Source organism: Pelophylax lessonae, assembly GCF_965119305.1.
Source record: "Pelophylax lessonae genome assembly, chromosome: 6".
Lineage (NCBI taxonomy): Eukaryota > Metazoa > Chordata > Amphibia > Anura > Ranidae > Pelophylax > Pelophylax lessonae.
The window spans coordinates 103,694,693-103,712,385 of record NC_138773.1 but is presented as its reverse complement, the minus strand read 5'-3'; the positions used below and the strand labels follow the sequence as shown (position 1 = coordinate 103,712,385).

The 17,693-nt window shown below is 43.7% G+C and overlaps 1 protein-coding gene across 1 annotated transcript; it reads left to right on the top strand.

The window, feature by feature from the left end:
* Window positions 1-333: 333 nt before the first annotated feature.
* On the top strand, window positions 334-14,760 carry LOC309558114 (DNA polymerase delta subunit 4-like). Its single transcript, XM_082261089.1, has 4 exons — window positions 334-613; window positions 9,855-9,934; window positions 11,982-12,093; window positions 14,278-14,760. Exons 1-4 carry the CDS (start codon window positions 435-437, stop codon window positions 14,300-14,302), a joined length of 396 nt encoding a protein of 131 aa, XP_082117215.1. The 5' UTR covers window positions 334-434; the 3' UTR covers window positions 14,303-14,760.
* Window positions 14,761-17,693: the final 2,933 nt, after the last annotated feature.

The window sequence follows — 17,693 nt, the reverse complement described above, 5'->3', positions numbered from 1 at the left end:
TTTATGAATTTCTATGAATTTTGATGCATCACTGCTCATGATTTATTTATATGTGAATTTGCACATTATATGTAGTTTTATTCACTATTAATTGAAGCAGCGCTGCAACACCGACTTGCATGTTAACTGTATTGTCTTCCCTCACATTGTAAAGCGCTGCGCAAACTGTTGGCGCTATATAAATCCTATATAATAATAATAATAATACGGTAGCACAACTGTTTTATTTTTTGTTTGGACATTATGCAGACTTCAGTCCTGCACTAACCCTAATTATCCACTAGATGGCGCTGATTGCTTATAAGAAAACCATGCTCTGATGACAAGGGTGAAATAACAGCTGCAGGGGGGGGGAACTGAACCAGCAACAAGGAAGAGAGAGGAAAAACACAACAAACAAGTCCAGGCAAAGGAAGGACTCACTGCATAGGATCATGGGCAGAAAGAGAAAGCTGACAGATTGCCTGCCAGTAGTAAAACATGCTGAAGAGAGCAAGAAGAGAGCTGAAAGAAGAGGAAAAACCCTGGTAAAGGGGGAGGCAGATCAGACACAGCCTGGGGGTGGCAAAGCTAAGAAGAAGACTGTGCAGAATGAGAAGAAGGACTCAGGAGGTGAGTGTTGATCACTGGGGTCATAGAGAGGGGCTGCTGTCAGTGTCATATGTCTGGAGCTCTTATTTTATCTCATTTTCTATTCAGTCCCCTGATTCGCTATATTCAGTGCTGATCTCCACCGGTCACCAGTGTATGATTTTTTGGTGTACTTTGCCCATTGTAGGGAAAGGTCCACATTATTATTACTAAGTGTCCGTCTTATGGAAGTGATTACCTCTGTCCTTCTTCAGTTGTCCTAGTCTACAGACATATCTAAATTATTTTGCTATAAAGTGTTGCCTTGCACTAAATGTATCATCCAAATGCTAATAATGCATTTATTTTTAAATACTAAAGATAAAGGAAATCAGAGGGTTAAACAAATCATTTTCTGCATATGGATTCTTCTTGCAGTGATGGAGTAGGGTGTTCTTGGACAAGGATCCGAACATGTGTGTGTGTGAGACCACAAGGAAGCTGTCATCTCACAGGCCAATCATCTGCAGGTAGGGAATTCTCTGGGGCATTCACTGTATATATAGGTGCATCTCATAAAATTAGAATATCATCAAAAAGCTCATTTATTTCAGTAGTTCAATTCAAAAAGTGAAACTCATATATTATATATAGATGCGTTACACACAGAATCATATATTTCAAGCATTTCTTTCTTTTAATTTTGATGATTAAGGCTTACAGCTAGTGAAAACCCAAAATTCAGTATCTCAGAAAATTAGAATAATACAAAAGACCAATAAAAAAAAAAAGGATTTTTAATAAAGAAACTTTGGGTTATTGAAAAGTATGTCCATGTACAGTATAGTATGCACTCAATACTTGGTTGGGGCTCCTTTTGAATGAATTACTGCATCAATGCGGCATGGCATGGAGGCCATCAGCCTGTGGCACTGCTGAGGTGTTATGGAAGCCCAGGTTTCTTTGATAGTGGCTTTCAGCTCATCTGCATTGTTGAGTCTGGTGTCTCTCATCTTCCTCTTGACAATACCCCACAGATTCTCTATGGGGTTTGAGTCAGGCGAGTTTTTTTGGGCAATCTATGAGCAGAAGTTGAATAGAAGTCGGCAAATTAGGACAGATCTCACTGACTAACATGGGATTTTACATGTCATGCGACTTGGGGTCTCAGAGGTCTGATCCCAAGTGGCGGCAGTGTGAACTGAGCCTTAAAGCACTTGTAAAAGTAAATATTTTTTTAAGAAAAATAACAAAAAATGTCTATACTTACCTGCTGTGTGCATTGTCACTGGCTTCGAGTGACAGCACTGGAAGCCAATGGCTCCTGGTGCCCCAGCAAAGCCAGCAAGACCCAGAAGTGAGGGGAGAAAATAGCTGCAGACTAGACGGCACTGGATCGAATGAGGGCTCAGGTTAGTAACAAAAGGTGGTGGTGAGGGGGGATGCTGATGCTTAAAGAGGAAGTAAACCCTCCTCTGCAAGTTGTACCTATAGGCAGTACTCAGTACCGCCACTTCTTTAAAAAGCTTTTGCGAGTACCGCCACCTCTCCCTGCGCCCAGAACGTAATTTTAGCGTTCCGGTACGCAGGGCCGATCCATCCACACTGATGAAAAGGGGGGGGCGCCGCTCTGCAGACACACACGAGTCACGTCACTCACACACCAGGAAATGATCCATCAATGTGCCGCACCGCTGACCGCTCTCCGCTCTGCCTCTGCTCCTGTGTATCGGTGACGTCATACGCCCGCCGCCACAGCATTCACAGCGGAGGAGGAACTTATTCCTCCGCGCGCCTAAACAGTGTGCTCCGCTCCATCCCCCACCTCCTCCAGCAGTGCCCTGCGCGGTGTGGACTCCTGACTGTCTGACACTGAGACAGTAAAGCCTGGCTGCCGCTCCTTGTCCTGGCCTGCCACCTGCCACCACATCACCTGCCTGGCCTGCCAGTGCCACCACAGTCAGTGCCCTGCTGTGCCATCCTTCCTGCCACCACCACAAGCACAAATCAGGTGAGTTACCAGGCCCAAAACCAACCTGGCTTCGTGCCGCTTCACACTAGTGCGGCTGCGGCGATCGCATGTAATATCGAAGCGCACTGCTCCTTCATTACATGCGATCGGATGTGCCCATGCGAATTCAGCCATACACTTTGTATGGCTGAAATTCGCACTGCACCCGCACTCAAAGGACCCTTTTTTTCAGCCGCAGCAGGATCGGATCGCACAGTGGTTCACACTTGTGCGATCCAATCCTGTGCGAACTGTCAGATCGCACTGCAATATGCGATCAAACTGGGGGTACCGTTAACATATAACTGACACCCCCTGCGTATTGCATATGGCAGTGTGAACTGCCAGATGTGCGGATGCGATGCGGGAACAGGCTGCGAATTCGCAGCCTTGCCGCATCGCACAAGTGTGAACCGGGACTAAAAGTCGCAAACGCACATCTGGCAGTTCACACTGCCATATGCGATACGCAGGGGGTGTCAATTAAATCTTAATGACACCCCCAGTTTGATCGCATATCGCAGTGCAATCTTGACAGTTCGCACAGGATCGGATCACACAAGTGTGAACCACTGTGCGATCCGATCTTGATGCGGCTGGAAAAAAGGGTCATGTGCGAGTTTGCTGCGGATACAGTGCAAATTCACCTATACAAAGTACATGGCTGAACTCGCATCCGCACATCCGATCGCATGTAATGAAGGAGCAGTGAGCTCCGAATTACATGCGATCGCCGCACTCGCAATAATGTGAACTGGCCCTCAGCCCCGGTTCACACTTATGCGAGTGCGGGAAGGCTGCGAATCCGCAGCCTGTTCCCGCATCGCACACGCACCCCCGGCAGTTCACACTGTCATATGCGATACGCTGGGGGTGTCAATGTAATCTTAACGACACCCCCAGTTTGATCGCATATCGCAGTGCGATCGCGCAGTTCGCACAGGATCGGATCGCACAAGTGTGAACCGCTGTGCGATACGATTCTGATGCGGCTGCAAAAATGCCTCCTGTGCGTGTTTGCTCCGGGTGCGATGCGAATTTAGCCATACAAACTGTATGGCTAAACTCGCACCGCACAGCTGATCGCATTTAATGTCGGAGCAGTGCGCTCCGACATTACATGCGAACCCGGCACTCGCACAAGTGTGAACCGGGGCTAAATATTTGTCAATGCTTTGTCAAGGTCAGAATTTAATGATAACCTCAGTCATGTCAGAATCCAGTGATGGATCTATATCAGAATATGGTGCTGATGAGTGACCCCATGTAAGAATATAGTGTAGGCCCTATATGACAGCATGATGGCCTTGTATCAGAATAGAGTGAGGACTGAATGGTGAACCTGATATTAGAATAGTCTCATCATAAGACTATTCTGACATCAGAGCTTTCAGTGTATTCTAACATGGGGCCATCACCTTATTCCGACATGGACCATATCATTGATATCACCATATGACATGAGACACTCATGTCATATGGTGATATGGTCCATGTCGGAATAAGGTGATGGCCCCATGTTAGAATGCACTGAAGGCTCTGATATTAGAATAGTCTCAGGTTTGTCATATGATATTTTGGTTCATGTCTGAATTAGGTGATGGCCCCTTTTTTTTTAGAATACACTGCTGAAGGCTCTAATATTAGAATAGTCTAATCTAATGTCATATGGTATTATGGGTCATGTCTGAATTAGGTGATGGCCCCTTTTTTTTTTAGAATACACCTGAAGGCTCTGATATTAGAATAGTCTCGTGTCATATGGTAAGATGCTTCATGTCAGAATTAGGTGATGGCCCCATGTTAGAATGCACCTGAAGGCTCTGATATTAGAATAGTCTTGTGTCATATGGTATTATGGTTCATGTCTGAATAAATTGATGACCCTATCTTAGAATACAGTGATGGCCCTGATATCAGAATAGTCTTATCATACATTACGTATACATTACGGTCACCTTGGCATGGAAGAGTTTGGTCACCCTGGCATAGCAGAGTCAGTTTGTTACGGTCACCTTGGCATGGAAGAGTTTCGTCACCCTGGCATAGCAGAGTCAGTTCGTTACGGTCACCTTGGCATGGAAGAGTTTGGTCACCCTGGCATAGCAGAGTCAGTTCACCTAAACTTCGTTACGGTCACCTTGGCATGGAAGAGTTTGGTCACCCTGGCATAGTAGAGTCAGTTCACAGTCACCTTGAGTTTGGTCACCTTGGCATAGCAGAGTCAGTTCACCTAAACTACATTACGGTCACCCTGGTATGGCAGCAGGCTAAGTCAGTTCATTACGGTCACCTTGGTATGGCAGGGTCTGGTCACCTAAACTGCCTAACTGCTGTTCTCCATGTTTCAGGAAAATGTGCTCCATTACGGTCACCTTGGTATGGCAGGGTCTGGTCACCTAAACTGCCTAACTGCTGTTCTCCATGTTTCAGGAAAATGTGCTCACAGCAGAGGCATGCCAAGGTAATGGAGACCTGGGTGGAGAGCTGGGTGGAGAGTTGTGCTGTTTGAGCTGATCAGGAGCAACTAAACGCTTGGAAAAAGCCTGTGAAACGCCAAATATCACTTTACATTGAGGTCTATGGGACAAAACGCCTGTGATCTGCCCAAAAAGAAGCTCAAGTACTTTTTTGAGCGTTGGGCGTTTTCCTTAGGGCGTCAAAACGCTCAGATGTGAACAGGGGTCATTGCAATGAATGGGATTTGTCTTGTTGGGCGTTTTGAGAGCTGATTAGTGAGCAGAAAAACGCTCCAAAAACGCCCACATGTGAACGGAGCCTTATTTATATGTGATTTTATTTATATGCACTTTAGTTTGCATGGTTCACAGTATTGATTTACCACTCAAGTAAGAATTCTTTAGATTTGTATTTATTTATTCGGTCACTATTTCTTTGGCGCGGCATTATTGATTTTTGGTATATATTCACTGGTGTAATGTGTAAATACTGAATGATTGCGGCGGAGTTTTCTGGCTTGTTTTATTATTCTTTATTTTTTGTGGTTTTTGCACTGATTTTTTTTTTATTTTATAGGGGCAGAGGGTGCACTGCTCGGTAAGAATAATAATACCTAATAATAATACCTAATACAGTGTGACTGTGAAGAACAACACTTAATATGCTCTCCTGGCTTCAGAGTACTAAAAGAACACGGTCAGAACTTGAATCAGATGACTCGCTGGCTGACACCCCACCAAGCCAGAATGATAACGCTGCAGGTCAGACTCAAGCTAATGAAAGCAGCACTTGTGCCGCAGTCGAGGACGAGAATGACATCGCTTCTGATGACAACAGCTGCGTTAGCGATCATGAGTGGCCAGAATGTTGGTCCCAAGCACAAGTCCAGTATTTCTCCACAAATTACAAGTGGCTGATGAGCAGAAATCACAAGTTGGGATGTAGGGTGTGTAGTCAAGTTTGTGCTCGCGTCGTGGACATGCAGCAAGGGCAGAGAGTGTCGCAGGAGTGGAGTGGGTGCTTAATCTCATCTTTTGGAAGGGACAAGGCTGCACAACAAACCTCACTACGAAAGAAAATAAAAGAGCACAGAGACTCAATTTATCACAAGAAAGCTGTTGAAATAAAAGAGAAGGCAAAAGAAAATACAATGCAAAAACACATTGAAGCTATGAGAAAGGCTGAATACGATTCAACTTGCAATGTGTTTAGAACAGCTTATAAGATTGGCAAGCATGGGCGTCCCTTTACAGACCTGCCAATAGATGTCCAGTTGCAAGTCTTAAATGGGGTCAAGATGGGCAGAGTTTTGCACTCTAATAACTCATGTGCAAATATACTGGATCACATTGCAGCTGAAATGAAAAAGAAAGTAGTGAATGACATAGTGATGAATGACAGAAAATTGTGTGTGCTCATTGATGAATCCACTACAATAAGTGGAAAGTCTGTGCTTGTCGTGTGCCTGCGGTCAGCTATTTCTAGTGAACAGCCAGACACAATATTTTTTGAGCTGCAGGGGACCACAGCAAAGGACATCACTGAAGCACTGTTAGGATGTCTTCATAACAATGGCTTTGACCCTTACAGGAACATTTGTTGGCATTTGCTTGTGATGGAGCCTCAGTGATGCTTGGGAGGAAAGCGGGAGTTGCTGCGCAGCTTTGCTCGAAATTCCCTTACCTGTTTGTCTGGCATTGTTCCAATCACAGACTGGAACTGGCAGTTTGTGATGTTTTGAAGGAGGTAGGAGGAATCAACCACTTTAAAATATTTTTAGATCAACTTTACTCCCTCTACCACGCATCCCCAAAAAACCAAAGGGAGTTGACCGAGTGTGCTCACAATGTTGAACAGCGCCTCCTTGTGATAGGCCGTGTTTTATCAGTGCGTTGGGTTGCTTCAAGTGAAAGAACAGTGAAAGCAGTGTGGGAGAACTACCAAGCTCTGCAGGTACACTTTACAAGTGCTGCTGCTGATACCAGCAGGGATTCAAGAGAGAGAGCAAAATACAAAGGACTCAATGATGTTCTCACTACTGTTTCTTTTGTGGTCAATCTTGGCATCATGTATGACGCTCTCACAGAACTCAGTGACCTCTCAAGAATGCTCCAGAGACGGGACATGACTTTGGATCAAGCCGACAGGCAGCTGGACCGACAAATCCGGGTGTTTGAGTCAATGGTATCCACACCTGGTCCCTACACACAAACTGCCATTGAAGCTGAAAAGAAGAAAATCTTCAGAAATGTATGCCTGCATGAAAATGAGAGGGTTATAAAAATCAACCCTGGGCAATTTTTCTGTAGCCTTGCTGAAAATGTTAAGTGAGGGATGACTCCAAGTTCCTCACATGTCAGTAGAACCTCGTCATCTGAAAAGACAGATAGTCACCTCCTCTCAGACATCAAGGTCCTCCAATCTGACTCATGGCCGGCATCTCTAGATATTCAATATGGGGATGCAGCAGTCAGACGTTTATGTCAGAGATTCAGAGTTGGGGAGAGGGAAAGTGTCCTAGGATTTAGGGAGTATAAAGACCTAAAAGCTTCCAAGACACCAGAAGCCCTGAAGCCTCTTCTTAAAGCCGTCCACACCATTGCAGTATCAACAAGTGAATGCAAGCGAGCTTTCAGCTCAATGAATGATACTTTGACAGATAAAAGAAACTCTCTCGACATCAAAAGGCTTTCAAATCTGATCTTCCTGAAATGCAACGGACCACCCTTGGATCAGTTTAATGCACAAAAATATGTGCAGACATGGTTGGCACTAGGGAGGAGAAGTGCAGCATCCACAAACTGTGAAGCCCAAAGTGCAAGGAAAGTGGAGCCCAAAACGTGCTGGAGCCTTTTCTAGGTAAAAATTATTTGTACAGTACTTCTTTTTTTTTCATTTGATGTACTGCGATTGTATTTTGCTGAATCTGCTTTTGTTTATTTTTCAGGGTAAAGAACTGAACCATCTTCAAGACTTCAAGACAAAGTTTATGTTCTACTGTTCTATGGTATGTTTTAATTTATTTTATGTACATTTTGTTAAAAAAATTTCAATACCCTTTTGCAAATTTTATGTTCAGTAGCTCTTTCTAAGGGTATTTTTTCAAAATCCGGCATTTGCACATTTTATTTATGTTCAGTAGCTCTTTCTAGCTCAAGCAAATCCACAAACGAATAAAAGGATTTATTATTGTTTATAAGGTTGTCTGTCTGTTGACTGCTGTATATAAACCCCTTCAATATAGTTAGTTGTTGTTAGTAACACAACTTGTTACCTCAGGGGATGAGGGGAGTCATCAAAAAAAAAAAATTATAGGCTATAAAATAGAGTACCGGCACCTCTTTTGGGCCACTTAAAGCACTGCCTATAGGTAAGCCTATGCTAAGGCTTACCTATAGATACTGTAAATATCTCCTATACATGTACCGTTTAGGAGATATTTACCTTACATGCAGCCAGTGACGTCACTGGCGAATGCACTCTGAAGGAACGGCCGCTGGTGCCATTCCTTCAGAGTCCCGTGCCGTGACCGTCGGCTCCTGCACGCGTGCGCGGGAGTGACGTCACCGCGGCTCCGGCCAATCAGATGGCCGGATGCCACGATCCCGGAAGACGGAGGACTGAACATGTCGCCCGTCATACAGGTAAGCAGGCGGCACGGCGGGGGCTCGTTCTAAGGTAAGTATTTCATAATGAGCTAGTATGCGATGCATACTAGCTCATTATGGGTTTCTCTTTCAGGTTGTAAAAAAAAAAAATTTAAATGAGTTTACAACCTCTTTTTAAACATTTTTAACCTTAATGCAAGAAGCGCGCTGGAGGTTTACAAATTTGTGCATTCGTATTTTAGGGATGTGGTTCTTATCAAAGCATATCCATCACTAATTAAAATAGTTGTAAACTGCAAGGCAATGGCATAATATGCTAGGATGCATCGCATACTAGCACATTATGAAATACTCACCTTGGAATGCAGCCCTCCAGTGCTGCACTGTCACAGCTGAGAGGGCTGACATGTTCCCCCTGTCTTTTTTAGGGGTTCACACATAGCCAGAGCTGGGATGACGTCACTCCTGCAGCAGGAAGCTCTGAAGTTCCGCCAAGGTATGCCGGACCTTCAGAGCGCATGCGCCCGTGATGTCACTGGCTGCATGCAGGGTGAATATCTCCTAAACCATGCAGGTTTAGGAGATATTAATTTTACCTACAGGTAAGCCTTCCTATAGGGTTACTTGCAGGTAAAAATGACCAAGCCGGGTTTATGCCTGCTTTAAATTGTTTTTAACAGGTTGCTTGCATTGAACACCTATGCATCCTGAGTGGGTGTAGACAACCCTTCGCTCTGGTGTACGATCGGTATGCCGGTGTGAATGAGACCACACAGATTCAAAACATACATACAGCAAGTAAAGTCAAAGAAAAGTCAGAACTCCATATCTGTCAACTTGTTCCTGGTGGGTGCTTGGGAAGCCATTGATGCATCAAGTATAGATGCATACTAAAGTCCAAAAAGATGGTGAGATGATGAGAGTTTTAAGGTATATTAGCATTTGTGTATGTGTATTCTGATGTGATACGTTCATGTGTATTCTTTGATCGCAATAATATCACATGCTCTTAGATCCAGCTGCCAGGGGATCCGTAAACATAAGGTCTCAGATAAATGATCCGCTCTGCAACATGTACTGCACCTCTATAAGTTCTAAACAGAACTTATAGAGGTGCAGCCATGATATAAGCCAGTGATATTAGCCAGCTTTTCTATTTGCAGACATATTGATGATTATATATATATTTTTTTTTTTGGTCCTATAGATGCTCCACTCCCAAAACTAACCCCACTCGAGAAGCTTATCCTGTTTGACCTGGATTGGAATTTTGGACCTTGTACAGGTGAGACATCAGGATATTTCTTTACAGTAACTGGGCCTCATAGGCGTTTTTGGTTAACCCATCTAGGCAGGGGAGGCAATTGAGGAGACAAGAACTCACTGCTCAAGGTGGTGTAATTGCCTGATGACTCACAGCGGTGCATGCCCCGGCTCGCCTCCGTGGAAACTTGATAAAGGAAAAGGAATTGGCAACACTCCAGGTTGAGTCAAAATCCAGATTTATTGACTGGACATCCAAATATGACAATCGTGACAAGGTAGATGCGTTTCACACACTGACTGTGTGCTTAATCATTATGATTAAGCACACAGTCAGTGTGTGAAACGCGTCTACCTTGTCACGATTGTCATATTTGGATGTCCAGTCAATAAATCTAGATTTTGACTCAACCTGGAGTGCTGCCAATTCCTTTTCCTTCTAGGTCATACAGAAAAGGATGGAGCGTAGCAGACAATACAAAAATGGGCATAAATCTTAACAGTTTTAATGAATTTTGCTTAAAGCTGAATCCCAGAGAAAGTAAAAATCCTCTTTTGCAGTGGAGCTGTCCCTACACTGCAAGGCTTAAATGCTCTTTTAGGTTTAGGAGAACAAAAAAAAAAAAAACAATTTTATTTACCCGATCCTCTGCTCCTACTGGGTCCAGTTCTCACAGCCCTAGCAGCCTAAAGTTGTTTTAATATTTTCCAGATCCAATGCAAGCTCCATAGCCTTGTTTTGGGTGTGAGGATAATGGGGAACAGTCCATCACTGGAGCGTAGGGGAGCACTGGCTGCTGCAAGAGTGAAGGATTGGGTAAGTAAAACCTAAACAAACATTTAGCCCTTACAGTGCTCCCCACGCGCTAATTAGGGTTGACCTGCTAAAGGTAAAGAGCATGTTCACTTTAAAGGGGAAATTCCACTTTGTAAACTGCGTTTTCACATATCTTAGTGAATGTGAATTTTAACAAAGTTAAAGTTACCTTTTTCAAAGAATACCCAATTATATGCAAATGATAGGAAATGAATCCTTTCTTCTAGACTAAATGAACATTTAACCCTTGCAGCGCCTACAGCCCTGAGTGGCATGTGCTAGCACCCAAGTCAGTGGTTTTAGTCCCTTTCCACCTTTCCCTTCCCCTTCCCATTTTGGTTTGTTTAAGCATTCATGTCCTGTTTAACCACTTGCCGACCGCCGCCCGACTATATACGGCGGCGGTCAGCCCCTCACAGGCAAAGTGATGTACCTGAATCGCAAAATAGGCCCTGGTCAGGAAGAGGGTAAAATCTTCCGGGGCTTAAGTGGTTAAGAAATTGTGGATGCACTGTGAGACTCCCTTCTATTTTCAGTTGGTTCCTTAGTGCTGTCACCTTTTTAGTTATCATTGCACCTGTGGCATTTACCATTCCTCTGGGATTTACTGTACTAATGTCTCCCTGTAAACCATTTTTTTTTTCTTTTTTGATGTGTCATTATTGGGTTGTGCTGTATGTGATCCTTTTCCTGCCTTTCCCTGTATCCAGCTAATAATAGTTCCTTGTATGCTACGTTCTTTGTAGTAAATGTTGGAATTTCTCAATAAAAGTTCTTGTAAGAATCCTTTCACACAGGCTTTCCACCCGGCGGACTCAGTTTTGCTCAGCCGGGATCGATCCATTGATCCGCACTGAGCAGGCGGATGACAGATCTGTCTCCGCTCACTGTGCTGAGACGGAGCTGTCAGAATCCCGCTCTCCTCTATGGGAGATCGGATGAAAACGGATCGCCTGTCTGTTTTCATTCGATCCTATCCGACCCTCCAGACGGATGAAAAAATAGGATCGGATAGCAGCGGATGTCAGCGGACATGTCACCACTGACATCCACCGCTCCAAAGGGGTGCAGGGAGCATCCGATCAGGTCCACCTGAAAAACTGACAGACGGACCTGATCAGAAAGCCCGTGTGAAAGGGCCCTAAATCCTTTCCAGTGCAGGGGGGCACTGCAAAGGTGGATTTTGAATTTGTTTTTATTGTTGTTTTTATTATTATTTACCTGTTATTTAATTAAGTTTAATCACCTTCAGGTATCTCAAGGATGGAGCGCTGGCAGAGAGCACAGGATCTGGGCCTAATACCACCACAGGACATAAAACAGATCCTCTTGACACACAGTGCAGATCCTCAGTATCAGCACAAGTAAGTCTTTGGCAGATGAATATGACTTAATAATAGCTTATATACAGGGGGGTTGGTTTACTAAAACCGTGGAGTACAAAATCTGGTGCAACTCTGCATAGAAACCAATCAGCTCCCAGTTTTTATTGTCAAAGCTTTAGTAACCACCTCCCACCCGGCCACTGTATATATACGGCCGCTTGGGAGTCTCGTCCTTCTGATCGGATGTTCCGGAACGTCCTTCAGAAGGAGCGAGATCGCCTGTGTCCCTCGGAAACACAGAGCAACAAGATGCGGCAGGAGGGCCCTGTGATTGGCCCTCCTGATCAAATGACGGCTGTGTCCAATCACAGCTGTCATGTAACCTAAAGACAGCCGTTGTAACGGCTTTGATCTCTTCTCCTCCTGACAGATCCTGTCAGTGAGGAGAAGAAGAGAGGATCGATACTGCAGCTGGGGGGGATCAGTGAGTATTTCTAATTACTCACTGATCACAGGGGGGGTCTGTGCTGGTAATCAGAACATTGATTACCAGTGCAGCCCTGGGAGGGGGGGTGCCACTAGAGCCACCAGGGATGCCCACCCATGACCACCAGGGATGCCCACCATGGCCACCAGGGATGGCAAACAGGGCTCAGAGAGCCTGCCAGTGGTGCCCTCCCTATCAGTGCTGCCCACCAATGCCATCTATCAGTGCTGCCCACCAATTCCCATTATTGCCATCTATCAGTGCCGCCCACCAGTGCCCATTATTGCCCACCAGTGCTACCTATCAGTGTACATCAGTGCCGCCCATCAGTGCTGATCTGTGCCACCTATCACTGCCACCGATCAGTGCCCATCAGTGCTGCCTATCAGTGCCCATCAGCGCTGCCTATCAGTGCCCACCAATCCTGCATATCAGTGCTATCTATCAGTGCCCATCAGTGCTGCATATCAGTGCCACCCCATCAGTGTCTCCTCATCAGTGCCTGTCAGTGCGGCATCATCAGTGCAGGAAAAAACGTATCTATTTACAAAATTTTATAACCTAAACAAAAAAAATTTTTTTTTTTTCAAACTTTTCCGTCTTTTTTTATTTGTGCACCAAAAAAGAAAAAACCTGGCGGTGATCAAATACTACCAAAAGAAAGCTCTATTTGTTGGTCTGGGAAGGAAGGGAGTTTAAGTAGTAGTTAGCAGCTGATTGGCTACCGAGCACAGCTGCACCAGATTCTGAGTGCAACAGTTTTAGAAAATCTCCCTCAGTATGTCCAATATACTTTAGATATCCTTATAGTTCCTGAGGGAAAGGGTCGATGGTAGAAATTGCTGATGGGCCCCCTCCAATACCCCCCACCCCCCAGGGTGCAGAGTAACTGTGGCACGGACTTTACCCCCCTTCACCACGACAGTGAAAACACGTCCCACCTCCTGGGCTCCTCTGTTGATCTGAAATAAAATTTAAGCCCTAGTAAGCAAGTAGGAGCAAGGTGTGGTCTAGTAAAATCCATTTATTCATTTAGGCAGAAATCAACAATAAAGTTGCCTTGGGCCCCCATGTTTAGCTGATGAGGCCTGGGCCCAGTACAACAGGACCAGTTGTACTGCCTTATCAGCAGCCCTGCTGAGGGATAACAAGATAAGAGGGCAGGTGCAAACATGCATTATCCAAGCTTAGTGTATAGACAGATCTAGCCTGTCTATTGGCACTTTTCCACTGCAAGTACCGGCTCGGCTCCACTTGGCCCTGCTTGGCTCTGTTTGGTTTTCCACTGCATGGTCCTGCATGGTACGGTGTTAAAACGGTTCGGTATGGTTTGGTACGGTTTGTTTTCCACTAAAGTAAAGTGGGTGGGATAACAACGATTCTCTGACCAATCGGTGGCTAGTAGTGACAAACAGTCAAGGCTGCATGCAAAGGATTGTGGGATATGGTACCCGTACGGCCCTCTTGGAACCACAACTGAGGTGGTACTGTTTAAGCGAGCCGTACTGTTCGGTTCCATGTAGTGGAAAAGCGCCGCCGTACTGTACCGAACCGTTCCAACACCGTACCATGCGGTACCATGCAGTGGAAAAGCACAAAAGCGAGCCGAACCGTTCGGTGCCATGCAGTGGAAAAGCTCCATATTTGTACTGGATGTTTGTGCCCAACACTACATTTAAAAAAGTATTCTCAATACACTTTTTGGTTGACAGTTGATGTCTTATTATCTGTTTCAGCCTTTGGAGTACATATGCCATCTAAGGAGAGCAGAGTAGAAGTAATGAACAAGACTGGATGGGAGCTGAGATGGACGAGATGGCTCAGAGACTGGTCTTTACAGGATAAAGTGCCTTGTTTAATATTATTCTCTGTTTAAGGAGATCAAAGTTCAATCCACATATAATGGATATGTTTGAAACATTTTTTTGGATACTTTGTAGTAAAGCTGTTAAAGATCTTGCAGGGTTATTCAGTAAGTCAAGAGCAATGCTAATTACAAACGCCCACAGCAGCCAATAAGAACTCAATCTCTTATTGCCAATCTTCCAAAATGAAGCCACAAGCTCAGTTAGGCCACATTTGGCTGAAGTCTGGCTTCTATGGGGCACTACGCTTGCCACAACTCTATGGCCTTTTATACCGGTATGTTGAATAACCCTAATAAAGCGTGCCTGTACTTAGATCTTCCAGTTCTGTTAGTTCTTCCATAATGTTTGAAGAGTTAAGTTTTAAAGTCTGCTTGATTGAGTTGGTTAAAGAGATCTTATTGCTAGTCTCGGAAAATTAGGCCACAAGCACCCTGTAAAAGAATATCATTTTTGAAGACTACAGACGAGGTCTCTTTAAGCTCCATCCCATCATGTTTGTATGGTATTATGACAGTGCTAGGCGGCTAGGCAGAGGGAGAATTATGTGTGGCAGGCACACTCTAGTGCAATTTTTAGGAAATTCTTCTTAGTAATAAAGGTGAAAGCCTTAAGTAGACACATGCTTACCATTGCCATGCTTCCCGACACTCCAATGGAGTGGAGAGACCTAACCCTGCATAGGCTTTTATCGAATGGTCTTCCATTCCCTTAAAGAATTATCATCTCCCAAACCCAAAATATGGGTTGTGACGAATGGTTTCAGTTTATTAAAAGGTTAATGACTTCCTACTTTTCCCCATGTGATAATATCCAGGGCTGGCGAATGGCTGCTCAAGCCTGTGCACTCCATGCTGGGAGGTGGTCACCTGCCCCCTTAAGGTAGCCATACAGGGCTAAAAATCACACTAACAGCATGGATGTAGGAGTCTCCACTGCTTCACTATTATATTTGAGCACTCATGGCTGCCTCAATACAATGGCATTGCCAAACATTCATTGCATCTTATAGGATACAGTCGCTGTTCAGATGATCATTTTCCACCGTCACCCACAGCTTGGATTTCGGTCAGTTCAGCAGGACCTCAGAAAGCTAAAATTCAAGCTATTTATGGCCAGAATTATATCCAGAAGCATTGGTTATTTCCCAATGGCCGTGGTAGAGGAATGGCGTGCAGAGAAGATAAGAGTATCAGCGAGTGACAGTTTATGAACCTGTTACTTTGCCTTAAATGATGAAAATGTCAGAGTCTCTGTCAGCCTCATTCACACTTCATGTAGCGGTTCCCACTCGTAATTTTGTGTGGCCGATTTTCACGCGATTCTGTGTGCCGCACATAGGGCAGCCCATATGGAGCTCTTGCTCCTTTTTTGGGTGAAGAGACGTAATTTTTAGAAGGTGCATTTTGCTGTGATTAATAAAAAGCGGCGCTAAATCTTAATAGTGCAATCATGAATAATCATATGGTAAATAATGTGGCATGAAAACAACTAAACATGCAGTGTATAAATATTGAGCAAAACATATCATTGAAAAGAATCAATCAGTTGAAAGTGATATAATGAAATAGATGCAAAATCCAGTGTTAGTTGAACATAAAAAAGTCCTTTCAATGAAAAAAGTCATTTTCAATATTAAACAAAAGTGGCCATAAAGTGCAAAAAAGTGTATAATTAACATTGATTGATAAAATCCACCATCAAGCACCAATATTTAGCATTCGCTTCTTACCAGATAGCATAGACCACAAATTGACGCTTGGCTGCTCAGGTACCTGAGGTTCGGCCTTCCCTTGGGAAGACGTCACCAATGACGAAACACGTCGGAATTGGCTGTTACTAAAGACATCACGCTTGCTTAGCCGTCACTCACGGTGTTCCTTTCTCAAGAGCTGACAGTCTGCTGGTTTTTTACTCGTTTGTGCCTTTTTACAACTCATCGAAGGTACTTTTTATATATTGAAAATAAAATATTAGCAGGCTTCACTATGCTTGTTCATTTTTTTTATTCCCCATCCATTCGGAGCTGCTGCTGAGCAGCCATCGCCTATCTCGGATGCTGGGTTATTTTGTGCTTTTATGACCATTATAATTTATGGTCTATGTTATCTGGTAAGAAGCGTATGCTAAGTGTTGGTGCTTGGTGGTGGATTTCATCAATCAACGGTACTTTTACACTTTTTTGCACTTTATGGACACTTTTGTTATATATTGAAAAGGACTTTTCTCATTGAAAGGACTTTTATATGTTCACCTAACACTTTTTTTGCATCTATTTCATTATATCACTTTCATATGATTGATTTTTTTCAATGATATATTTTGCTCATAATTTTATCGCATGTTTAGTTGTTTTCATGCCACATTATTTACAACATGATTATTCACGATTGCACTATTAGGATTTAACACCGCTTCAAATTTTTGGATCATTTACAGCTGGTATCATAGTTGGTTAAGTAGCTGCTTACCTTTTTCTTCTTTTTGCTTGACCTAGCACAGATTTTTTCCTGTTTTATATTTTGCTGTGATTGCTTGTGATTCTGTTGGATGATAGCCCTGGCAAAAATCCATTTAGAATGAATGGCACACAAATGTAGGTAAAGCATTATGCAGCGATTGCTATGTGATTTGGAATCACTGACAGAATTCCACCCATTAATTCCAAAGTGTGAATGGTCCTTATGGTACTGGAGGCTTGGCCAACACACTTCCAACAAAGGCAGTGCCATCTTTGTTATCCCTATTTCCAGCATATTGTCTTCTACAGAAAGATACATAGTACATAGTACATGTTATTTATATTTTAAGATAGAAAGAAAATGTATGCTTGCTTTAATTTTCCATGTATGTAAAAAATTATGTTGTGTTATAAAAATCTTCCTAAAATAAAAATTTTTTGTGTTTGTTTTAACTAAATGTGTACATTTTGCTTCATTTGTGTGAGGTTGAAGGAGCGTGAGTTCTTATGCCTCGTACACACATTCAGATAATCGGACGACTTATCGTTCGCATTTTGTTGCATGATACTAATATTGAATTCAACAAACAGATGGTGCAAAACAAAAACAATGGCAGCCAGGCTTTTTCCGTACTATTTTTGTGTTTCTGATCATGTGTGGTCTTTGTCGATTGATTTTTAGCGGACGCATACTGTACTGATTAAACGATTGTCGTTCGCTAGGCTATCATACGACAGAAGTTTTCATGTTTGTTCCTTGGGATTTTGTTGGACGAACTGTCGTGATTGGCTGTCGAAAGCTGTGTACTAACGATCAGATTATCGT